The sequence below is a fragment of the Pelodiscus sinensis genome, chromosome 10, assembly GCF_052426305.1.
Source record: "Pelodiscus sinensis isolate ZL-2025 chromosome 10, ASM5242630v1, whole genome shotgun sequence".
Classification (NCBI taxonomy): domain Eukaryota; kingdom Metazoa; phylum Chordata; order Testudines; family Trionychidae; genus Pelodiscus; species Pelodiscus sinensis.
The window spans coordinates 9,032,854-9,053,487 of record NC_143061.1 but is presented as its reverse complement, the minus strand read 5'-3'; the positions used below and the strand labels follow the sequence as shown (position 1 = coordinate 9,053,487).

The 20,634-nt window shown below is 47.2% G+C and overlaps 1 protein-coding gene across 6 annotated transcripts in view; it reads right to left on the bottom strand.

The window, feature by feature from the left end:
* MCF2L2 (MCF.2 cell line derived transforming sequence-like 2) overlaps window positions 1-20,634 on the bottom strand; it is a 317,180-nt gene that overhangs the window by 51,179 nt on the left and 245,367 nt on the right. For all 6 annotated transcript variants that reach the window (XM_075938060.2, XM_075938055.2, XM_075938058.2 and 3 more), the window contains exons 18-20: window positions 19,042-19,111; window positions 8,525-8,617; window positions 5,295-5,387 (exon numbers count right to left, since the gene is read on the bottom strand). In XM_075938060.2, the coding sequence (XP_075794175.1) occupies window positions 5,295-5,387; window positions 8,525-8,617; window positions 19,042-19,111 (256 nt within the window). The remainder of the gene's footprint in view (window positions 1-5,294; window positions 5,388-8,524; window positions 8,618-19,041; window positions 19,112-20,634) is intronic.

The following is a 20,634-nucleotide window of genomic DNA, read 5'->3' as shown; positions in this document are numbered from 1 at the left end:
TGGATTTAAAGACAACAGGCAATGGAAAATCCGCCACAGTCCTAGGTCAGTGGTTCGCAAACTTGTTGGCCCATGGCCCACCCTGTTCAACACAAACCTTTCTGTGGACCACCAGCCAGCCAGCCATGATGACAAAATGGATGCAGGATGGGATGCAGGGTGAAGGCTGAGGGTGGGAGTCTGGCCAGGATTCCAGCCAATGGTAACAGCAGGCAAAGCCTCCAAATGAGCAGTTTCCTGTTTCCCCAGATGGGGGAGAGGGGATTGGCAGCTTGGGGAGCTGCGCCTCCCCCTTTGAGCTGGATCCAGCCAATGAGGATTGGGGCTCCATCCTGCAGAGGGAAGACAACCTCGCAAGAGGGGGTGGCATGGGGCTGGCATGGAGGCTCCCCACTGCAAGGGGGGGCGAGCCCCAAGCCTGTGGCCCAACTGCAAAATGGTCACAGACCACTAGTCGTCTGCGGACCACACTTTGAGAACCACTGCCCTAGGTAGATTGTAACCGCCGGTATGAAAAGTGTGCATCTAGTGTCTAGTCTGAAATTGTCTAACTTCAGCTTCCAGACTCTGGATCTTGTTAGGCCTCCATCGGCTGCCATAAGGAGCCCTCTATTATCAGTAATCTCTTCCATCAGTGTACTGGCAGACCATGATTAAATCACCTCTTCATCTTCTTGATACACTGTAGATTGAGCTTCTTGAGTCTCTTTCTGAAAGGTTTATTTTCCAGATGTTGATTTTTTAATAGGAGCAGGGAAGAGACAGAGAAATCTTCCAGTTCACTTAAATCGTACCGCAAAGCCAACTATTTACCAACCCACTTTTATAATGTCTTTTTAAAGGATGATCACTTCAAAGGACAATGTTAAACTCCAATAAAAAAAGCACTAAACTTGTACTTTTAAAATGGGGTCATTCTCTGAGATCAGAGATCTGCCCTTTGTATGTCCCCAGCATGGGCAATGAGAGGCAAAGTCACAGGCCTGTTGAGGAACAGAAGGCCAAAGCACAGAAAAACAAAAATAAAACAATGAAAAGGCCAAACTGTGCAGTCTCTCCAAGTATCAATCTTCTGCTTTGGGCTCCAAATATCTAGGTACACAATGCTCACAGGGTCCCATACAAGCACTTTTCTACTCACTCCTGTCTTTCATTTTCATCAACCAATAACTCTTCCTTGGTTGACGAGGAGTCCTGTGGCACCTTAGACTAACAGAAGTGTGGGAGCATAAGCTTTCGTGGGCAAAGACCCACTTTGTCAGATGCATGTGGGTCTTTGCCCATGAAAGCTTATGCTCCAACACTTCTGTTAGTCTATCAGGTGCCACAGGACTCCTCGCCGCTTTTGCAGATTCAGACTAACACGGCCACCCCTCTGATACTCTTCCTTGGTTATCCCTGAAAAGTTCTAAGGAAAGTTTGGGGACTAATTCTCTTCTCACTTCCTTACTGAAGTCACACCTCTGTAAAAACAGAGGGAGACTCAGGCCTTTTTAATTTAAATTCAGCCTTTCCCCATATCAACCCCTTGCTCCTGCACATCTGGAAGTGGTAGCCCTGATGCTGACCTCATTTATCCCAGTTTTGCACCAGTGTAATTGGGTTGTTCCTGATTTACACCCAACTGAGATCAGAGCCAGCCCCCTGCTCCCTTCACTCAAAGTGCTTAAGAAAGAAAAAGTTGAATAGATGGAGCATTTAAAAAGTTTTTAAAAATAAAGTCAGGGTCAGTCTGGAAGTATTGAACCTCTGAGGTTCTAGCCCTTAACACCACTGAGGGTCTGCAGCAGCCGCTCAGAAGCCCCTAGGATCGAGCTTATAAAGCCTAATTGTTGGATCCCATACTGCTTGGGGGAATTCACTTATTAACCCATTGGCTCCCAGGACTATGTATTTTGGTTACCAAGTGATAACACAAAAGTTTCGGTTACTCACCTTATGTCTGGTGACTCAACAAGCTCAGGCAAGTTCCTGTTTGGTAACCATTTATAGGTCAGCTATGAATTTATTATCACTATGGCATGAGTGTTTGATTGGGTAATTGTAGGCTTCTAGCACAAATAGCAATTCAGCACAATGGAATGACAGAACTGCAGTGTCTGAACTAAATATCATACTAGTAAACAAACAACACTTCCAATTAGCTTGGTTTTGTCTGCCAACTTGCCAGCTACACAGCCAGCAACAGTACAGTCTGGGCACTGCATCTACCAAAGAAATTGGGAATAAAGATACTGGTTCATTTCATTGTTCTTCACAGCTGCTGAGAGCGGACATGCCACAGGGAAATCAAAACCTCATGGCTACTTCTGAAAATTCACTTCCTCCCTGCTCATTTCTGTTTACTATGGCAGGAGATGGATTCCCTCACCAGAGTGGTGTGAACCTTCATCTGGTTTTGTCACAAACCTGAAACTCAGGCTATTCTTGGGAACTTTTTGACAAAACAGGGTCCAAGTTCAGCCAATGTGGGCCCAGTCTCGGGTGTGCAGCAGTAAAGTTGTGCGTAATACATGGTAGATGGAAACCACACAACGGTCAAGTTGTTTTACCTGGCTTTGATTCAAAACTCAGCAGAGATATGCCACCAATGCAAAGACTTGGACTGGAGTCCCTCTAAAACTCAGATCTGTGATTTTTGGCTCAGGCTTATGGCTGTTTTCCAAATTTGGAGCAAAAGGCAGCTGAAACTGCTCAGAGACAAAGCTCCAGGGGCTTGTATCCAGGTGAAAAGGAAACTGAAGAAAAGGGATTCACACAAATCCCATCCTGCTCTTACCATATAAAGTGCTGCCTTTAAATACGTAGCTGCCCATGCCTCAGAGAGGAAGAGCAAATGCATTTTACGCTACTTGTGGTGAAATCCCCACCACAGTCCAGTGTTCCCTGTAAGCTGGGTGATTGTGTGGCCACCCAACAGAGATTCAAATGCCACCCATTGATTAGCAGAGCACCCAGAGCTAGGGTTTTGTTTCTACTGGTGGTGCACCAGTGCCTTGGTGCATGTAACAAAATTTATTCTGCACGTGAATGAAAAACATCCGCACATGGATTGAAAAGATTAGAAGGAACACTGTCTATGACTGCCATTTAGTTAGGAGGCTGCCATCTAAAACTAGCTGAACTGATTGAAACCAAATAGAATTTTTTTTAACTGATCCAAGAGCTGAAAGCTGATCTGCCCATAGCTCACCAAGACCTATGCATTGCCTCTTCCTTCCGATCCATTTCTAATTGTGAAAGGTTCTCTGGAATCACCTGCCACTCCCCCAACTTCATAGAAGCCCTTCCCAATGGGGCATAGCTTCTATGGTGCTCTCAGAATTCTTTTTGTGTGAAGCGTCCTTCCAAACATACTGGGAGATGTGTTCAGAACTGGTCAGAACTGATTTGATCTGAATGGCTGTGCCTGTTCTGCTTCAGAATCGTACTCCATGATCTAATATCACTGTTGTTTGTTTGCACCTTTCCAAGTAAAAAGCAAGCACAGTTTATTATTGCTCAACTGTAGGCCTTGAATGCTTCCTTTGAACTCTCTCTCTCCCTTATGCTATGGCGGTTGCTGGAAGCACATAAAGGGAATCTACCAAGAGATGCAACTCTGTAAGAATTAATGAAGTTGCACCACGATGAAATTTGATCGATTGGAGGATTCTTCAACCTAACTATCCTAGGGTTTCCTATGTAGCCCATGCCCTTGACATTTAGGCACTCAATAGATAAATATAATTGGCCAGATATTCAGATAACAAACTGGCGTCACTTTACCAGGTCTGCCGATGCGGGAGGGAGAGGAAGGAGCAAAGGTGGCAATTGCCCTGAGGCCTTGTGGTTCAAAAGGGCCTGGCGCTCTCAACTGTTGCTGCTGCCGCTATCTCAGGAGTGCAGGGGTCAGAGATCCAGACCGTTTAAATCGCCACATGGTGTGCTCCAGGTGGCTGTGAGGGATGGGAGTTGACGGTAGGTGTGGCACACTCCGGGTGGTTCTGAGGGCTGGCTGCTCACATCCCTGCCCTTTCCACCCAAGGTCCTGCCCCTTCCTGGAGCTGCCCCCTTCAACTTTCCATGGGGCCCAGCAAGCCTGATGCCCCCCTGCACTTCATTGACTTTAATGGAGCTATGTCCATTTGCACCAACTATGAAAATAATATCCCCATTTTAGGGATGTGGCATTGGAAACAGAAATTAAGACCAACATTTTCAAAGGGGGCCACTGGTTTTGGTGCTTCAATTTTGTTTGCTTGGTTTGGACATGAATGTCAAACATGTGAAGTACCCACAACTTTAACTGAAGTCAAATATGAGCTGTGGATGGTTAGCGTGTCTGATAATTAGGGCCAATCTACCCCAAGTTGGGCCCTGGAAAAGGGGAAACACCCAAAACGACATCCCTTGGGGAATTTTGATTGGAGTAATTTATTCACAGCCAGAGGGGAAGTGCAGGAAGTGTGAAATCCTGACCACACTCAAGTCAAAGAGAGTTTTGCCACTGATAGAATTCAGGAGAGTCCAGTGAAGACCTATACTCAGGCAGCTATACCTTACTTCTTGCCAGCTAACAGCTTCTCTAAACTTTAAAGAAAAGAACTAGGTAATTTATTTTCTGTTATGGAAAATTGAAAAGTGACTTCATTGTTTATAGTGAAATAGTGCTGAATCCAGGATCATGGTGCACGATGAAAGCGCTGGTTTAATGGTCTTTAATACCTGTTTCTAGAGCACAGTCCCGTAACGTTCCCTTAACTGTCTCTGACTTTAGTAAGGCCAGATCATTACTAGACCCGGAAGGTGAGCTTAAGGTACGTGACCTCCAGCCACATAAATAACGTAATTGGAGTCGACATACCTTAAGTTGATCTTGGTGCCAACTTCACAGTGGGAGGATGATGGGAGCTCTTCCCTTGCTCCTCGTGACTGTGAGGAATACTGTTGGTGGCCAAGGGTGCCCTCGGTGTTCGATTTAACAGGTCTTTACTAGACCCACTAAATTGAATGCCAGAAGATCAATCTCTGGCGCGGCAAGTGGAGATGTGGCCTAAGAAGGTAGCCCAACAGCATGTGGACGTCTCAAGATTCAGTTCTTATTTCAGTTCAGTAAAGAGTCCTTCCTTTAAATATGAGTGTTCATCTACCTGATCAACTACATTAACATTGCAAAAGTAGATCTAATTTATTTAAGGTGTAATTTTTAAATGGGTACTGCTATGTAACAAAAGAGATAATCAATCGAATGGAGAGTCAAGTGCAACAACAATCTACACTTATCAGAGAGAATGTCCTTGAGATTTATTTACCTTTAAAAGCAACTGGTACTTAGTGATCCTCTGGACTGGCTTTAAGAGATAAGCATCTAGGGAGAGTTTATGATCCAGTTTACGCTGGCATTCCTGTAGAAGAAAAAAAATGAGGAAATCATACTGCAAATAAAACAGGGGACAAGCCTGGAACTAAGGCTTAAGATAATTTGAAACTGAAATGTCTGTTGATTAAACAAGACATATATTCAGTTCCTCATACTCCGGATTTCACTAGCCAATTTACAAAGGGATTTCTCCTGCCATTCTGGGTATAATATAAACATCTCTGAATGAGAGCCAAGTTCTGAATTCAAATTAGATGGTCTCGATAGGCTACAAGACCTTCCTGCAAGATTTCAATTAGTCAGGTTCTGTGAAAAAGCCCCATTCTGGTACTAGAGCTGACCTGGAACCAAAACCAAAGAGACAGCAAGGAGTCCTGTGGCACCTTAGGGTACGCCTACACTGCAGAGCTATTTCGGGACACTGGAAGTATCCCAAAATAGCTATTCCACATCTACTGAAGCAGCCCGTTATTTCAAAATAGATTTGGAAATAACAGGAGGCATGTTCTGACATCCCAGTTACCCTGGTTCCACAAGGGTTAAAGAGAATGTTGGAACAGTGAGTTATTTCAAAATTTGGTGCTGTGTAGACGCACCCTTGGAGACTAACAAATGTATTAAGTCATGAGCTTTCATGGGTAAAACCCTGTGACAGACAGCTGGCTAAGCCAGAACTCTGTCACTGTAGCCTAGCTAAAGAGGCTGAGGGGAAACAGCTGAGCAAGCCCAGGCCTGAAGGGCTGTTAGAAACAGCTGTGGGCTTCATGAGCAGAGGGCTATATAAGGCAGAGGAAGGAAGCCAAGAGAGCGGGCAAGGCGCTAGGATGCAGGTGCAGCTGGGCAGACAGAGGAGTTGGCTGACTTGACTGTAAACTTTGTAAATAGAAGGTGGTGGAAACTGACAATAAAAGCACTGGTGACTGCACCAGAAGGCTCTCTGGCTGATTTGTGGACCAGAAGGTGTCCCAGACCAAGGGACCTGAGCGGGGACTCTTCCACAAACTCATTTCATCAGAGTTGGAGTGGAAATTACAGAATCTGGGTTATGTATATTAGCAAAAGAAGTTACATTTTCAATTGTAGGACCTGTGCTAATGAGGCTACTTAAATCTGTTTGGCTGTGTGTTAATCACAGCATTTGATGTGGAGATGCGAATATTAAAAGAGGGGAATTTGTCTTTGTAGTGTTAACCAGTTAAGAAATAGTATTAAATTTGTGAATCATAGAATCATAGAGCTGGAAGAGACTTCAGGAGGTCATCAAGTCCAGCCTCCTCCGTAAGGCAGGACCAATCCCAACTAAATCAACCCAGCTAGGGCTTTGTCAAGCCAAGACTTAAATACCTCTAGGGATGGAGATTCCACCACCTCCCTAGGGAACCCATTCCAGTGCTTCACCACCCTCCTAATGAAATAGTTTTTCCCAATATCCGACCTAGACCTCGCCCACCGTAACTTGAGACCATTGCTCCTTGTTCTGCCTTCTGTCACTACCGTGAACAGCCTTTCTCCATCCTCTTTGGAACCTTCCTTTAGGAAGTTGAAGGCTGCTATCAAATCCCCCCTCACTCTTCTCTTCTGCAGACTAAACAAACCCAAATCCCTCAGTCTCTCCTCATAGGTCATGCGCTCCAGCCCCCTAATCATTTTGGTCACCCTCTGCTGGACCCTCTCCAATGCGTCCACATCCTTTCTATAGTGGGGGGCCCAGAACTGGACACAATATTCCAGATATGGCCTCACCAGAGCCGAATAAAGGGGAATAATACCTTCTCTGGATCTGCTGGCAATGCTCCTCCTAATGCACCCTAATATGCCATTAGTCTTCTTGGCTACAAGGGCACACTGTTGACTCATATCCAGCTTCTCATCCACTGTAATCCCCAGGTCCTTTTCTGCTGAACTGCTCCTTCGCTAGTTGGTTCCCAGCCTATAACAATGTTTGGGATTCTTCCGTCCCAAGTGCAGGACTCTACACTTCTCCTTATTGAACCTCACCAGATTTCTTTTGGCCCAATCCTCTAATCTGTCTCGGTCACTCTGGACCCTATCTCTGCCCTCCAGCATATCTACCTCTCTCCCTAGCTTAGTGTCATCTGCGAATTTGCTGAGGGTGCAATCCATCCCCTCATCCAGATCATTAATAAAGATGTTGAACAAAATCGGTCCAAGAACTGATCCTTGGGGCACTCCGCTAGAAACCGACCACCAACCTGGCATTGAGCAGTTGATCACTACCCATTGAGCCCGACAGTCTAGCCAGCTTTCTATCCATCTTACAGTCCATTTATCCAATTCATACTCCCTTAACTTGCTGGCAAGAATATTGTGGGAGACCGTATCAAAAGCTTTGCTAAAGTCAAGGTATATCACATCCACTGACTTTCCCACATCCACAGAGGTAGTTACTTCATCATAGAAGCTAATCAGATTGGTGAGGCATGACCTGCCCTTCATGAATCCATGCTGACTATTCCTGATCACTTTGCCCTCTTCCAAGTGTTTCAGAATGGATTCCTTGAGGATTCCCTCCATGATTTTTCCGGGGACTGAGGTAAGGCTGATTGGATTGTCCTTCTTCCCTTTTTTAAAGATGGGCACTACATTTGCCTTTTTCCAATCATCCGGGATCTCTCCCGATATCCACGACTTTTCAAAGATAATGGCCAAAGGCTCCTCAATGACATTTGCCAACTCCCTCAGTACCCTCAGATGCATTAAATCCAGGCCCATGGATTTGTGTATGTTTAGCTTTTCTAAATAGTTCCTAACTTGTTCTTTCCACACCACGGGCTGTCCACCTCCTTCCCATACTGCGTTGTCTAGTGCATTTGTCTGGGAGCTGACCTTGTCCGTGAAGACAGAGGAAAAGAAAGCATTGTGTACTGTACTCTAGTTCAGCTGTCTCCCTCTGTAATTGGGTGATAAAGCTCTTCATCTCCAGGGATTTCATCTACCAGTCTATTGAATCTCTGATACAACATTCATTGACATGATTGCCAAGTGCCTCCCAGAATTATAAAGTGTGTACACAGATATATTTCCCCCTACTACTTTTAAAAATGGGCACGAATACAGTACAGAAACTTTCTAAAGAGAGATGGATGGGAAAAGAGATTTGAATAGACTTGCATTGCTAGTCTGTAACTAAACTCTCTCTACCTGAAAGAAGAGGCTGTCTCCACATTGTCTCCAGAGGGCCTCAGATCTCAGCTTGTTCTGACAGTATTTTTCATATACTTGGAGATCCTCTTTCTGTAACAGACAGAAAAGTTAAAGTAACTCAGAAAGAAACAAGTCATGGAACATAGAGCATTACCCAGATCTTCTCTGTCTTCCATTTCAAATTCATGAGACTGACCCAGTCCCTGGTAATAAGTCTCTGTGGAAAAGGTTATTGTATACATTATTTTTACTCTTTCAGATTTCATGACACTGGCAAGATTAGCTTGGGTGGATTGCTTGAGAGGAGGAAGCTACAGCATGAGGGATGGGTACATGAGTGCTTAGAATACAAGTCTGGGAGCTGAGAAATGTCAGTTTGATTCCCGGCTCTTCAACAGACTCGGTGTGACTTTGGGCAAGCCAAGTGGGTCCATATTTTCTCAAGTGGCAACTAAATTTGGCTTTCTCAATTTTTAGGTGCTGAAGAATCCATCCTTCTGGGATTTAACAGGGGAAAAGATGGATAGTTAGGAGGCATGTAGTTAAATAGACTGGCACATAATAATACATAGTAGTTATGTAGGGATTTAAGAATTCAAAACATTACTGGGCCCAGTCCTATTCTCAGTGAAGTCAGCAGCAGACCCCCTACTCAACTCAATGAGGTAGGTCATTCTTTCCAAATGTCACACAGGCCATGTCTACAGGACAAACTTTTGCCATTGAAAGTTACATTTGCATAAAACAATTGTAGTTAGTAGAGGTTGAATCTCTCTAGTCCGAAATCTTCAGGACCGGACCGGTTCTGAAACAGAGAATTTTCCAGACCACAGGAGGTCAATATTTTCTAGCATATTACCAACACTTCCACTGCTTATTGGGCTGTTAGATGAAATTTAGGGGTAAATTAGAGATAAATAACAGCACAGAAGACTGAAAGCCAGGACTGGTGGATGTAAGCAAACTTTATGGGACAGTCACAACCATGAAAAGTGGACATCCAGCTAACTAAAATCATTCTGGATGATGGATGTTTCCGGACCAAAGAGTTCTGAACTAGAGAGGTTCAACCTGTATATCGTTTGGGAACATGCAAATGTGGCTCTGTGGGTTAGCACTGCACATATACTCGTGAGGCGTGCTTGTTTTAATGCACAGCGTAGTGCACCATAGCTAGGTATCCCCGTATGCAACTCTCCACTGTCCAGTGCTCTCTCTTTTAGAAAGTTTTAGCAATGCATGATGGGGCAGAAATGAGTCAAGCAGAGGTGACTGGGACTGCAGAGTCAAGTTCTCACCTTGCAAACTTTCTCTACCCCATAATGCCATCTCTGCCCCATAATCTTTGCTCCTATTGTTAAGATCCCACAAACCCTTGAGAGACTCGTCACTACCTGCCATCTCTAAGGGTATGTCTACATTACAGCTTTATTTCGAAATATCTAATTTTGAAATAGTTATTTTGAAATACCTTATTTCGAAATAACGCGTCTACACACCAAATGCATTTCAAAATAGCTTTTTGCTATTTCGAAATAGCGCGTCCACACTGATTGGATGCTGAATCTCATTTAAGGCCAGCTGGAACTGGTTCCGGCAGGGCATGAGGTCAGAAGTTACCTTGTGCCAGGGCGGCCAGTAGGGCACCCTGGGAAGAGCTGGAGGCCCCCTATTTCAAAATAAGCGTCTACACAGCGCTTATTTCAAAATAGCAATTTCGAAATTGCTGCTATTCCTCATGGAATGAGGTTTACCAATTTCAGAATAAGCCCTCCTCTATTTAGAATTAATTTCACAATAGACGTTGGCTTGTGTAGACGCTAGGAAAGTTATTTCAAAATAATGGCTGTAATTTCGAAATAACGTTGCTGTGTAGACACACCCTAACAGAAAGATGGGGCCCGTAGAGCTCTGTGTTACTGTCATGGGCATTGCAAGCACATGGTGTGCAATCCTGCAGTATTGGCCATCTGCAAGAACCACCAGATCAGTGGGGAACAGGACCTGCTCCTGGAGTGGAGACTGCAGTAGCACATAGTGGGAACAAATACAAGGTTTTTACTGGCATCCATGGAGCAGCTGTCTCAAACGGCAAAGTGCTACTTCTGAGCCGAAGAACAAGCACTAACTGGTGGGCGCCACATAATGCAGTCTTGGCATGATGAGCAGTGGCTAAAGAACATTCCGAGGACTAAGGCTGCGTTCCTGGATCTGTGTGTCAAGTGTGGTCCAGCCCCTTGGTGCAGGAACACCAAAATGAGAGCTCTGATTGCAGTGCAGCAAGTGGTGATCACACTGTGGAAACTTGCAATGCCGCATGGTTACGTGTCAGTGGGAAATCATTTGGCACATCCACCCTGGGGCCCAGTGTCATGCAGGTGTTCCTGGCCATTACTCTGCAGGACTGTAATTCCTTGCAACATACAGGGCATGTTGCCGTGGTGAGTAATAAGCAGCCCACAGGCTGGATGCAGTTCAAGAGGGATAGCCCCTGGCTGGCCGCCAGACACGTGATTTACCTGTGCAACCACAGGGACAGCCACTTTCAGCTCCTGCTGGCCGGAGTTTGCCGTTCCCGGAGTGGTGGCCTGCTAGGTTATGACAAAGGTGGTAGGACAAATCTCATCTCTTACAAAAAATGATGTGGGGTTTGTCATAACTACTTAGTGCAGACAAGAGCTTGGCTTTTGATGTCTCAACCGGAAGAACTAACCCAAGTGAAATTGCGTAGAACGAAATTGCCCATCCCTTGCACAGTGGATGGATTTGCAGCAATAGGGTTCCTGACCCATGGTGAGGCAATAGTCGACGGGAACATCCCTATTTTGGCTCTGGCCCACCTTTCCACAGAGTCCCACCAACTAGAAAGGCAACGTTTCTATGGTTTCGCACACATTGGTGGGGGGGCTGTAGGATGGTGGTGAGGTCTCCTCTAAGTATGGCAGGTCTGCAGCTCAGGAATGACTTCTGATAGGCCTGCCGCAGTTCTTGGGCTTTCATGCAGTACTGCCACTAATCCCTGGGGCGCCCCTTCTCCTGTACAATCTCCTCAGAGGCGCCCACATTCCTATGGCTGGTCTGGGTCTATCCTTGCACAGCCTCATCTCTCCACAGGCCCAAGAGATCCAATAGCTCCTGCCTATGCCAGGCCAGAGCACATCTGGAGTGTGTATGGTAACCAGCATGGCCAACGGGGCATCATGTGTTGCACGCAGCAACGGACGGCTGCTAGAGTGGACAATCAGAAAAAGGCATTTCAAAAAGTCACAGGGTTTTAAAGGTGGGGGAGGAGGCTTCTGGTCTCTATGACCCCTAGGCAGTGGAGTTCACACTTCTGCCCATAGCAGTCAGTATAGGGCATTCTAGGGCAGCTGCTGGAGAACCATGGGCGGCAGGTAATGTAGGCAAGGAAAGGCATTGCCTTCCCAAAACTGCCTATGCTCCCTGGCTGTCAGGATAGGCTGGGGTGGCCAAGAAGGATCAGTCTGGGGTCAGGTGGGGCCTCTGGTGGAAGGGGGGGCTGGGACTTGTCTTCCCCAGTTAAGCCTTCACTTGCTGCCCATGGGGAGAACCATTAGGGTCAATATAGGCAACTCATTGTTTACATCCATGCTGCATTAACCTGAGAACATGGACCAGGGCTCAAAGCTGCTTGGGGAGGGGATGTCCCTACATCAGTTTAATGGAGAGCCATTGTCCTTCGGTGGGAGACAAATGCCAGTGTAGAGACGGGCACAGCTAAGCCAACTAGGTGGCTTACGGCAACCTTCCTTTCCAAGTGTAGTTCAGACTACTGGGAATCAGGGGCAGAAACAGGAGTAAAATGCAGGAATTCCTGGGGCAGTGACCCATGATTAGCCCACTCAGCAATGCTGCCTCTTTGGGGCTGGCAAGGATTTCCTCTCTAAGGAACAGCTTTTTGGCAGGGATGTTGTGGGATTGTCCCCTTCCCCTGTAGCACAAAGCTGAGATCACTGATTAGGATGAGATACAAAGGGATGTGATGCGGCAAGGAAGGATCATGCCGCCCTTCACTGTGTTCCCTCGATTATACAATTGGAAGTAAAGCAAGGGAGTGGTGCAATTGCGAAGGGACATGCAAAACTTCCTTGGCCTGAATGCTTTGTTTATGTATGTTGCCATGGTGAGAAAGTGGCAGTGGGTAGAGAACACAGGAACAAAAAGGGGTAATCAAGTATGACTACTTTGCCCCTTGCCTAAAGAAAACAGACATGCTTCAGTGAGGGAGACGGCAATGGGCCAATTCACAGGCTGCAGCAAAGGGACAGTAAAAAAAAAAAAATCTGTGTTCAAAATGGAGAAAGAAGGGAAAACAATTATTAACCGATCAGTCCTGGTTGAGCAGCCCTCTTTGTGAACATCGTGTACAGCGCTGTACAAATCAAGGCAGCATCACAAACGTTCTGTGTCCTTACAACAGGGCTGCGCATTAAGTGGCCTTGTAGGCTGGATGCGGTTTGCTAGGGTTAGCCCCAATGGGCTGCCAGATGCTTTATTTACCTGTGCATGCACAGACACGGCCACTCGCAGCCCCCATGGACCAGGGATCATTATTCCTGGCCAATGGGAGCTGCAGGAAGCTGCCTGGATTGGGACACCGCTTCCCACCACTCCCATTGGCTGGGAATGGTGGTCCATGACCAGCAGGGGCAGTAAGTGGCTGTATCAGTGGATGTGCACTAAATACAACACCAATGGCCCCTACATCCAGCCCACGGACTACAGTAAAACTCCAATAGTCCGACATCCAATAGTCCGGCACTCCTGATAGTCCGGCATCAAAATGGCAAGAGCCTAGTGAATGAACTTCGGCAAAAAATGAGTCACAAGATAACAGCGGCAGCTGACTTAAAATGATCATCCTGACTTAAAATGAGCCTTTCATTATGGCAAGGATGGATAAAGTCTCATTGTCAGAGACAGAGGATTCCACAGGGGAATAATTAGGGACTGGGAGTATCGATTCAGAACCAGATCTGAAGCTCAAGAATGCTCAGTTCCAGCATTTCCGACTCTAGTTCTGCCTTTATATTTCTATCATGCTCACCACTGTTGTCTCTGCTCTTCTCTGGTGCTTCCTACCCAAGGATCTCAACGTGCTTTACAAACAGTCTTTAGTTCAGGGCATGCATGCACAGCTCCAGTTAACTTTATTGGCAGGTGACGAGTGCCTCTATGTGAGGTAGGAATTTGGCTCTTCATATATCCCTCGTGAGTCCCTGGAGGTTCTGCAGCTGACAAAAACCTCTCACACACACCTTCATTTTATAGGTGCTTCTTCTCCCAAATGAGACGACCACCTGCCGACTGCAACTGCTGGTTCCTGTTAAATCAGCAATGGGCAACTGAGGCTAGTGAGCGAGCCGCATGAGCGGCCCTCCTTCATCTCAGTGGGCTGCAAGACTTTTATAACCAAGATGGCCTCCTAGGATGGGGTAGATTTGCTAACCGTGCTTGCGTATTTAGAATTTGCAGGGGGTGGCCATTAAACCGTAGCAGCCCTTTGGAGCACACATCTTTTGTGGCCAACGTTGTGTGCAATCAACACGCACCTCGCTTCACATGCCCTTGCTTTAGGTGTGTGTCACTTCAGTAAAAACCAGTAATGGGGGGGAAAAACCCTATGCAGATGGAAACCTGAAGAATGTGGCAACCGTGCACCTGGGCAACAGTATACAAAATGGCTTGTGGGCCACACATAGAACCCCGATGGGCCGCACTGCAGTCCCCAGGCTGCGGGTTCCTCACCTCTGTATCAAATCCTCCTCTTTCTAGGGTGGGTAATGCTGTCAGTAAGGACACACTCACACCAAGCTCTGGGCATCTCCTGCCAATTGCTGCATGTCCTCCATTTCCACTTGATTTCCCTAAGGACAGGCTCTAAGGATTAACCAGCACTAATCCTTTTAGTCATGTGTCTGTAACAAAGTAGTGCACTAGCCGGCTCTAAATGTTTCCAAACATGGTTACCATTCGTTACTAACTCAACAGCAGTTGCTTGTGTTCCGCCCTTTCCAGAGATGCTGGCTGGCACTGGATTCTGAATAGCCACGTGCTTTTGGTTTGTTTGTTTGTTTGGCAGTACGGACGGAACGCTCCCCATGTCTGTGTCTCGGGAATCCCTCCATGCTCCCTTCTCGCCTGCTGGTAGGACATCTCTCATAGGCTGTGTCTAGACTGGCAAGTTTTTCCGCAAAATCATCTGCTTTTGCGGAAAAACTTGCCAGCTGTCTACACTGGCCGCTTGAATTTCCGCAAAAGCACTGACGATCTCATGTAAGATTGTCAGTGCTTTTGCGGAAATACTATGCTGCTCCCGTTAGGGCAAAAGTCTTTTTCCGAAAAACTTTTGCGCAGAAGGGCCAGTGTAGACAGCAGAGATTTGTTTTCTGCAAAAAAGCCCCGATCACGAAAATGGCGATCGGGGCTTTTTTGCGGAAAAGCGGGTCTAGATTAGCCACGGATGCTTTTCCGCAAAAAGTGCTTTTGCGGAAAAGCGTCCTGCCAATCTAGACGTGCTTTTCCGAAAATGCTTTTAATGGAAAACTTTTCCGTTAAAAGCATTTCCGGAAAATCATGCCAGTGTAGACGTAGCAATAGGGTAAGCAAACCCTTAGCCCTGACTTCAACAGACCTCTCAGCGTTCACTGTCCTGTGTGCCATTCATGCTGCTCTGTGGGATCAACCCTTCGAGATGTTAAGCACGTTGGTCCTGACCCAGCAAAGCACTCCGGTACTTGCTTAACTCTAAGCATCTGAGAATCTCCATCTCATGCTTAATGCTTTGCTACGTCCAGGACAGAGTGGTGAGCACTGGCCAGGTGCATGTCCCTGTGCATTCTCCTCCAGGCTGGCCTATTGTGGGACCATGTTTTCTCATCACCCTTGATGCAAATGCAGCCCAGTAGTCAACTCAGCCATGTTACAAAGTGATCCAGCCTTTAACTAGTTATAAAATCAAGTTAAAAGGTGTCGTGTTCAGGCAGGGCCACAGGGAGCATTCTTCAAACTGCACTAGTCAAAAAAAGAAAATCATCTGCTCATCAGACTTGATTTGCTAGTGTTTGGCTCCAGCGATCGCTCCACTCCTCATGGGGTTTCACTAGTGTAAATCTGCAGTAAATCACTAGTGAGTCAGCACATGGTTTACTGGCCTTGGCTATTTACAATCTCAATAATCTGCAATCAACACTTTCTGGTCAGCATGTGTTGTGTTTTATTTGTCTGTAAAATTCTGTGCAAATCCCCACAGTTATGTAAGTATGATTTAGGAGGGAATAAAGAATGGTAGCTGGCTCATTGAATAAATCTAATGAACTCTTCTTTAATTGACTGAAATCTTAGTTCATTAACATACACTAACTGCACATAATTTGGGCCCCAATCAACGTTCCCTCTAAGTTTTTTCAACCATGTGCAGGATACGTTTTGTTACATGCACCTGGGCATGTGAGGATGTGAACCACCAGTAGAAATGCATGCTGCCGCTGTGGGCGTTCTGCTTATCAACTGGACAGCAATTGAATCGCTCATGGGTGGTCGCCCAAGCACTCAGCTTACAGGGAACACTGCCCCCAATCCTGCTCACTTTGAAAGCATTGTGAGTTTTACCATTGACTTTCGTAGATGCAGGATCAGGCCTTCTGTATTGCTTCACATATGGCTAAGAACAAGGCTTGTTTCTATTCAGAAGGAGCTTCACATTCAATAGCAGCCCTTTCGAATTTTACTCTGAGCCAAAGCAAATGTGTCTGTAACTACAGGAGCAAGCCATAAAGCCTTCTCTCACTGGGAAGAAGCAGAAAGCTGCCAAATTGCAGGGAACATAAACACACAACCCCGCTTCTGTATGTGCTTCCTGCCCAAGGGCAGACCAATTTTCTTGGAGCTGATGTGGCTTCTAAAAACAGCCCAACACCAAGGAAAGTCCTTGAATCAGAAGAGTTACTGTGTTACAAAGGAGGTCCTGAGTTGAGGCTTTTGCTCTTAGTGAGGGATTTGAATTATGGGGAGAAAAAGATTGAATAGTTTTATTAAATTGGTTCATAGAAGCTAATGGACAGAAGAGACAAAACAGTCTGATTTTCTTTTCCCTTCACACCAAGTTCACTAGGTAACCCCATTAACATCACTGGCTTATCACTGATTTATGAGAGAGGAATCAAGCCCAAAGTCTTATTGTTTACAGGGAGGAGCTCCATTCCCCAAAATTTAAATCCAGATTTTGTGCTTTGTGGGTCTTCAGATCAGAGTTTTTGCTCTGGACAAATATATATAAACCCCGAGATTTGCAAACTTTGGATTATTTGCTGGTTTTTGAACACTTGCCTGTTTGGACCTGAGGTTTGGATTTCTTTCATTTTTTGATATTGACCTGAGGAGGAGTTTTGCCCAGTTAAGAACCTCAATATTCTCCTTACACTATAGATTGTTTTATGCTTTAGTGGTTGTTTTCATTCATTACAATTAACACTGACTATAAAAAGTCGTTGCATGTTTAAAAGCTTCAGGGGGTAGCCGAGTTAGTTTGCACAGGATAAACTTGTTGATTTTTAAGTTTATAAGAAGTCGGTAAGTGGAGAAAAAAGACATCTGGTGGCTGAGGGAGGGCAAGTGAGGGGGAGGGGAGGGAAAGAACAGGCCCCTGGCAGGCAGAGGCTCCTGTGGGGGGGAGCAAACACATCCCCCTGATGGGCAGAAGGGGGCTTGAGTGGGAGAGAACACACCACTGGTAAGCAGGGGAGACATGGGGGGGGCAAAGAGAACACACTTCTGGCCCCCTGCCTCCTGCACTCCTCCCCCCCACACACATGCCAAAGACCCTGCCCTGAAGGACCCGGTCAATGCCGGATAAGTCTGCTAGTCACAATATAGAAGTACAGGAGACCCTTGCTGATGGGTAGATTCCTTGCTGATGCATCTGGACTAGTGTGTACCCTTCCAGTCATCCGTGTTCAAGAGGGAGGCATTCAAACTGGAAGAGGGGTGGAGAAGGGCTAGTGGAAGGGTGAGGGCAATGGAGAGCCTATGCATACGTCTACTCTGCCATTAAAAAGCCACAGCTGGCCTGTCCCCACTGACTCAGGCTCACAGGGCTCGGGCTGCAGAGTTGTTTCATTGTGGTGAAGATTTCTGAGCTCAGGTTGGCCCTTTCCCTCCCCCCCTCCCCCCCCCCCGGCTGTACGATCCTGTGAGGTGGAAGCACTTGCGGACGAGGGGCCACACTCCCCTCTGTGGGCAGGAGGGACAAGGGAATCGGGGTGGTCCTGGGGATTTTCAGAGGGGTCGGGGCCCCCACACTTGCTGGCTGCGATGGGGGGAAGCAGAGCAATGCAGCAGCTACTAGCCACATCAATCATGGGAGGGGCAGGGGCCCCTCTCACACACCGGCAGGAAGCACAGCGACAGGGCCAGCAGTTGTAGGGGTGGAGCCACATTGCTCCGCTTCCCCCCCCCCCCGCCCCCACTGCTGGTGAGTGTGAGGGGCCCAACTCCTGCTGCTAGCACCAGGACCCCCCAGGCCACATTGCTCAGGGGAGGTGGGTTGGGGAGAAAGGTGAGGGGGGGCCTGGCATGGAGGGAGTGTTGTCCGGGACCTCCCCCAGTGGCGCGGGGAGGAGCCACGTGGAGGGGGATTGGCCACATGGCCAGTGTCCCCCCTGCATTTTTTCCAACCAGTCACCCCTGAGTGGCAGGGCCCCAGAGCTCCCACTGCAGCTGGAGCTGGAATATCTACACCGCAGGGAAACCACACCGTAGTATCCCAAGCCCTACAAGCCTGATCAGCTGGCAGGGGCCAACCATGTGGTTTTAACTGCAGCATAGACATACCTGAAAAGAGATTGGCTTGTTAAGCCTAGCGCAACAAAGACCGGGAGGGATTACGGTTGCTCTGCATAAAAACACCCGAGGGTTAAACACCAGGGAGGGGGAAGAGGCTGGATTCCAGGGGGGCAGTGCTTTCTGTAAACTGAACACTTGGGCACCTGCCCAGGAGAGAATCAGGTACCACGCAGCTGATTAACAGAGCACCCTCAGCTGCCCAAATCTGGCAGCATATGTTTCTACTGGTGGTGTACATCCGCACGTCTTGGTATGCATAAAATTTATTCCGCCCATGGATGGAAAAAATTAGAGGGAACACTGCAGCACGTCATAGGGGACTGAGCTTCCTGTACATTGTGGAGCTTGACGAGATAGGGTGTAGGCAGGGCCTGAGGATCTGCTGCTGGGCCAGTCTCTTATCCACAGTGGGGTTGTGTTTGGGGTGCACAAGGGTACTGTGACCACGGAGTCCCATGGGGCCAGTGTCAGGTCCCTTCCTGTCACTATGGCAACCAAAAGTCTCCAGTTAAAAAATAACGACACTAATTAACAGCATCCGTTTTTTCTAGACCCCGGCATAATCTGGCAGCGTCCACTCCTGTGAGCGTGCCTCATTCACACAAGCAGGCCCACGCTCGCGGTTTTACACCAACCCACTGTTTACTTACTCGTTTTAAAAAGCACCGTCCAAGCAGCTCAGGGTTCTCAATGCAATTTTCCAGCTCCTTCAGGAAAATTCTGAGGGGGAGAGAGGAAAGGCATTTCAGAAAGATCAATACCTTTACCCTGTATGGGGGATCTGACACTCTGGAGCCCTCATCTGCACCCCTGGGATAGGAGTGGGCTATGTTTTGTGTGTTGTGAGGTGGCGTTTGAAAAGTTACGATTCGCTGAAACTCACGGCTTGTCAGCATGTGTGTATCATCCCTACATATGAGCTAATGCTGTATGGTCGTCATTGAAATAAGCGGTGTGTCTAGGAGACACCCATAGCTAGCTCTCCAGTGGCCACAAGGAAGCTGGCCCACATTCAGACGGGTGTTCAGTGACCATGGACAATCAATCATTCAGGGAATTGTAAACAAGAGGTTTACTGTTCAATACAAGACAGTTGCTGAAGCATAACACTTTGAGGACTGTTTAACTGCATGACTAAGCAAGGTGTCAGGACATGGGATGCTGGACTCCATGTTAGAGTCAGCGTCTTCTCAGGCACATGAATTGAGAGTATGAAAAAAATGGCATCTCTTCCTGCTGGAACCATCCCCGCCCTGGACCTGCAGTGACTGGGGGAGTGGTGCCCCTCTCCTGGTCTCAATCCAGTGCCAGCCCAGCCCTGCCGTGGTGTGCTGGAGAGGTGCCTATCCGGTGTCCCCAACCACGGAGCTACCACAACATGGAGAGACACTTCTCTGCCCCAGCTCAGGTGCCGCCGTGGGGCAGTGAGGGGGGAGTCCTCTCTACCAGCCATAACCCTGAGGCAGCCTGCACCTTGAACCCCTCACCTCAGAGCCTGCAAGTCCAACTAAAGACCTGACTCCCCCACACCCCAACTCTCTGTCTCAGCCCTGAGTCCCTCATCTCTGGCCACACTCTAGAGCTCACTACTGCCACGCATCCCAACCCCAGCTCTGAGCTCTCCCACACTCTAAACCCCTCATCCCCACGCCTACCACATGAATTACGTTACGTGCACCAATATGGACACATCACTTCCATACTGGCGCACATTACAAAAATTCATTCCACACACGTATGGGAAAAATTAGAGGCAATACAGGCGGGGAGAGGCCCTTGGGAGAACTGGAGCCTCCTTTGGAGTTTAGTGCACGAATCAGACCATGATTTAATCTGCTAGGAACAGAGTTATGACCTGTATGGACCCCATAGACATTGAGGGTCCAATTCCAGTTGCGTGGCTGCCTTCTGTTTTTCAGTTCTAATGGGGTGTAGGAGCAGACAGGGGGAGTTCAAAAGAGTGCCGACTTTAAATCAGGCCTTTACGTAAGGGGAGAGACAAGGCTTAGGAGATGGCTGAATGTCTCCTTCCTGCTTGAACCTCAGAAGGGGAAGAACATTTATTCATTTATTTTAAAGAATGCTGGATCAAACTGGAAAACAGTAGGGCTGTGTCTAGACTGGCACGTTTTTCTGGAAAATCATCTGCTTTTCCGGAAAAACTTGCCAGCTGTCTACACTGGCCACTTGAATTTCCGGAAAAGCACTGACGATCTCATGTAAAATCATCAGTGCTTTTCCGG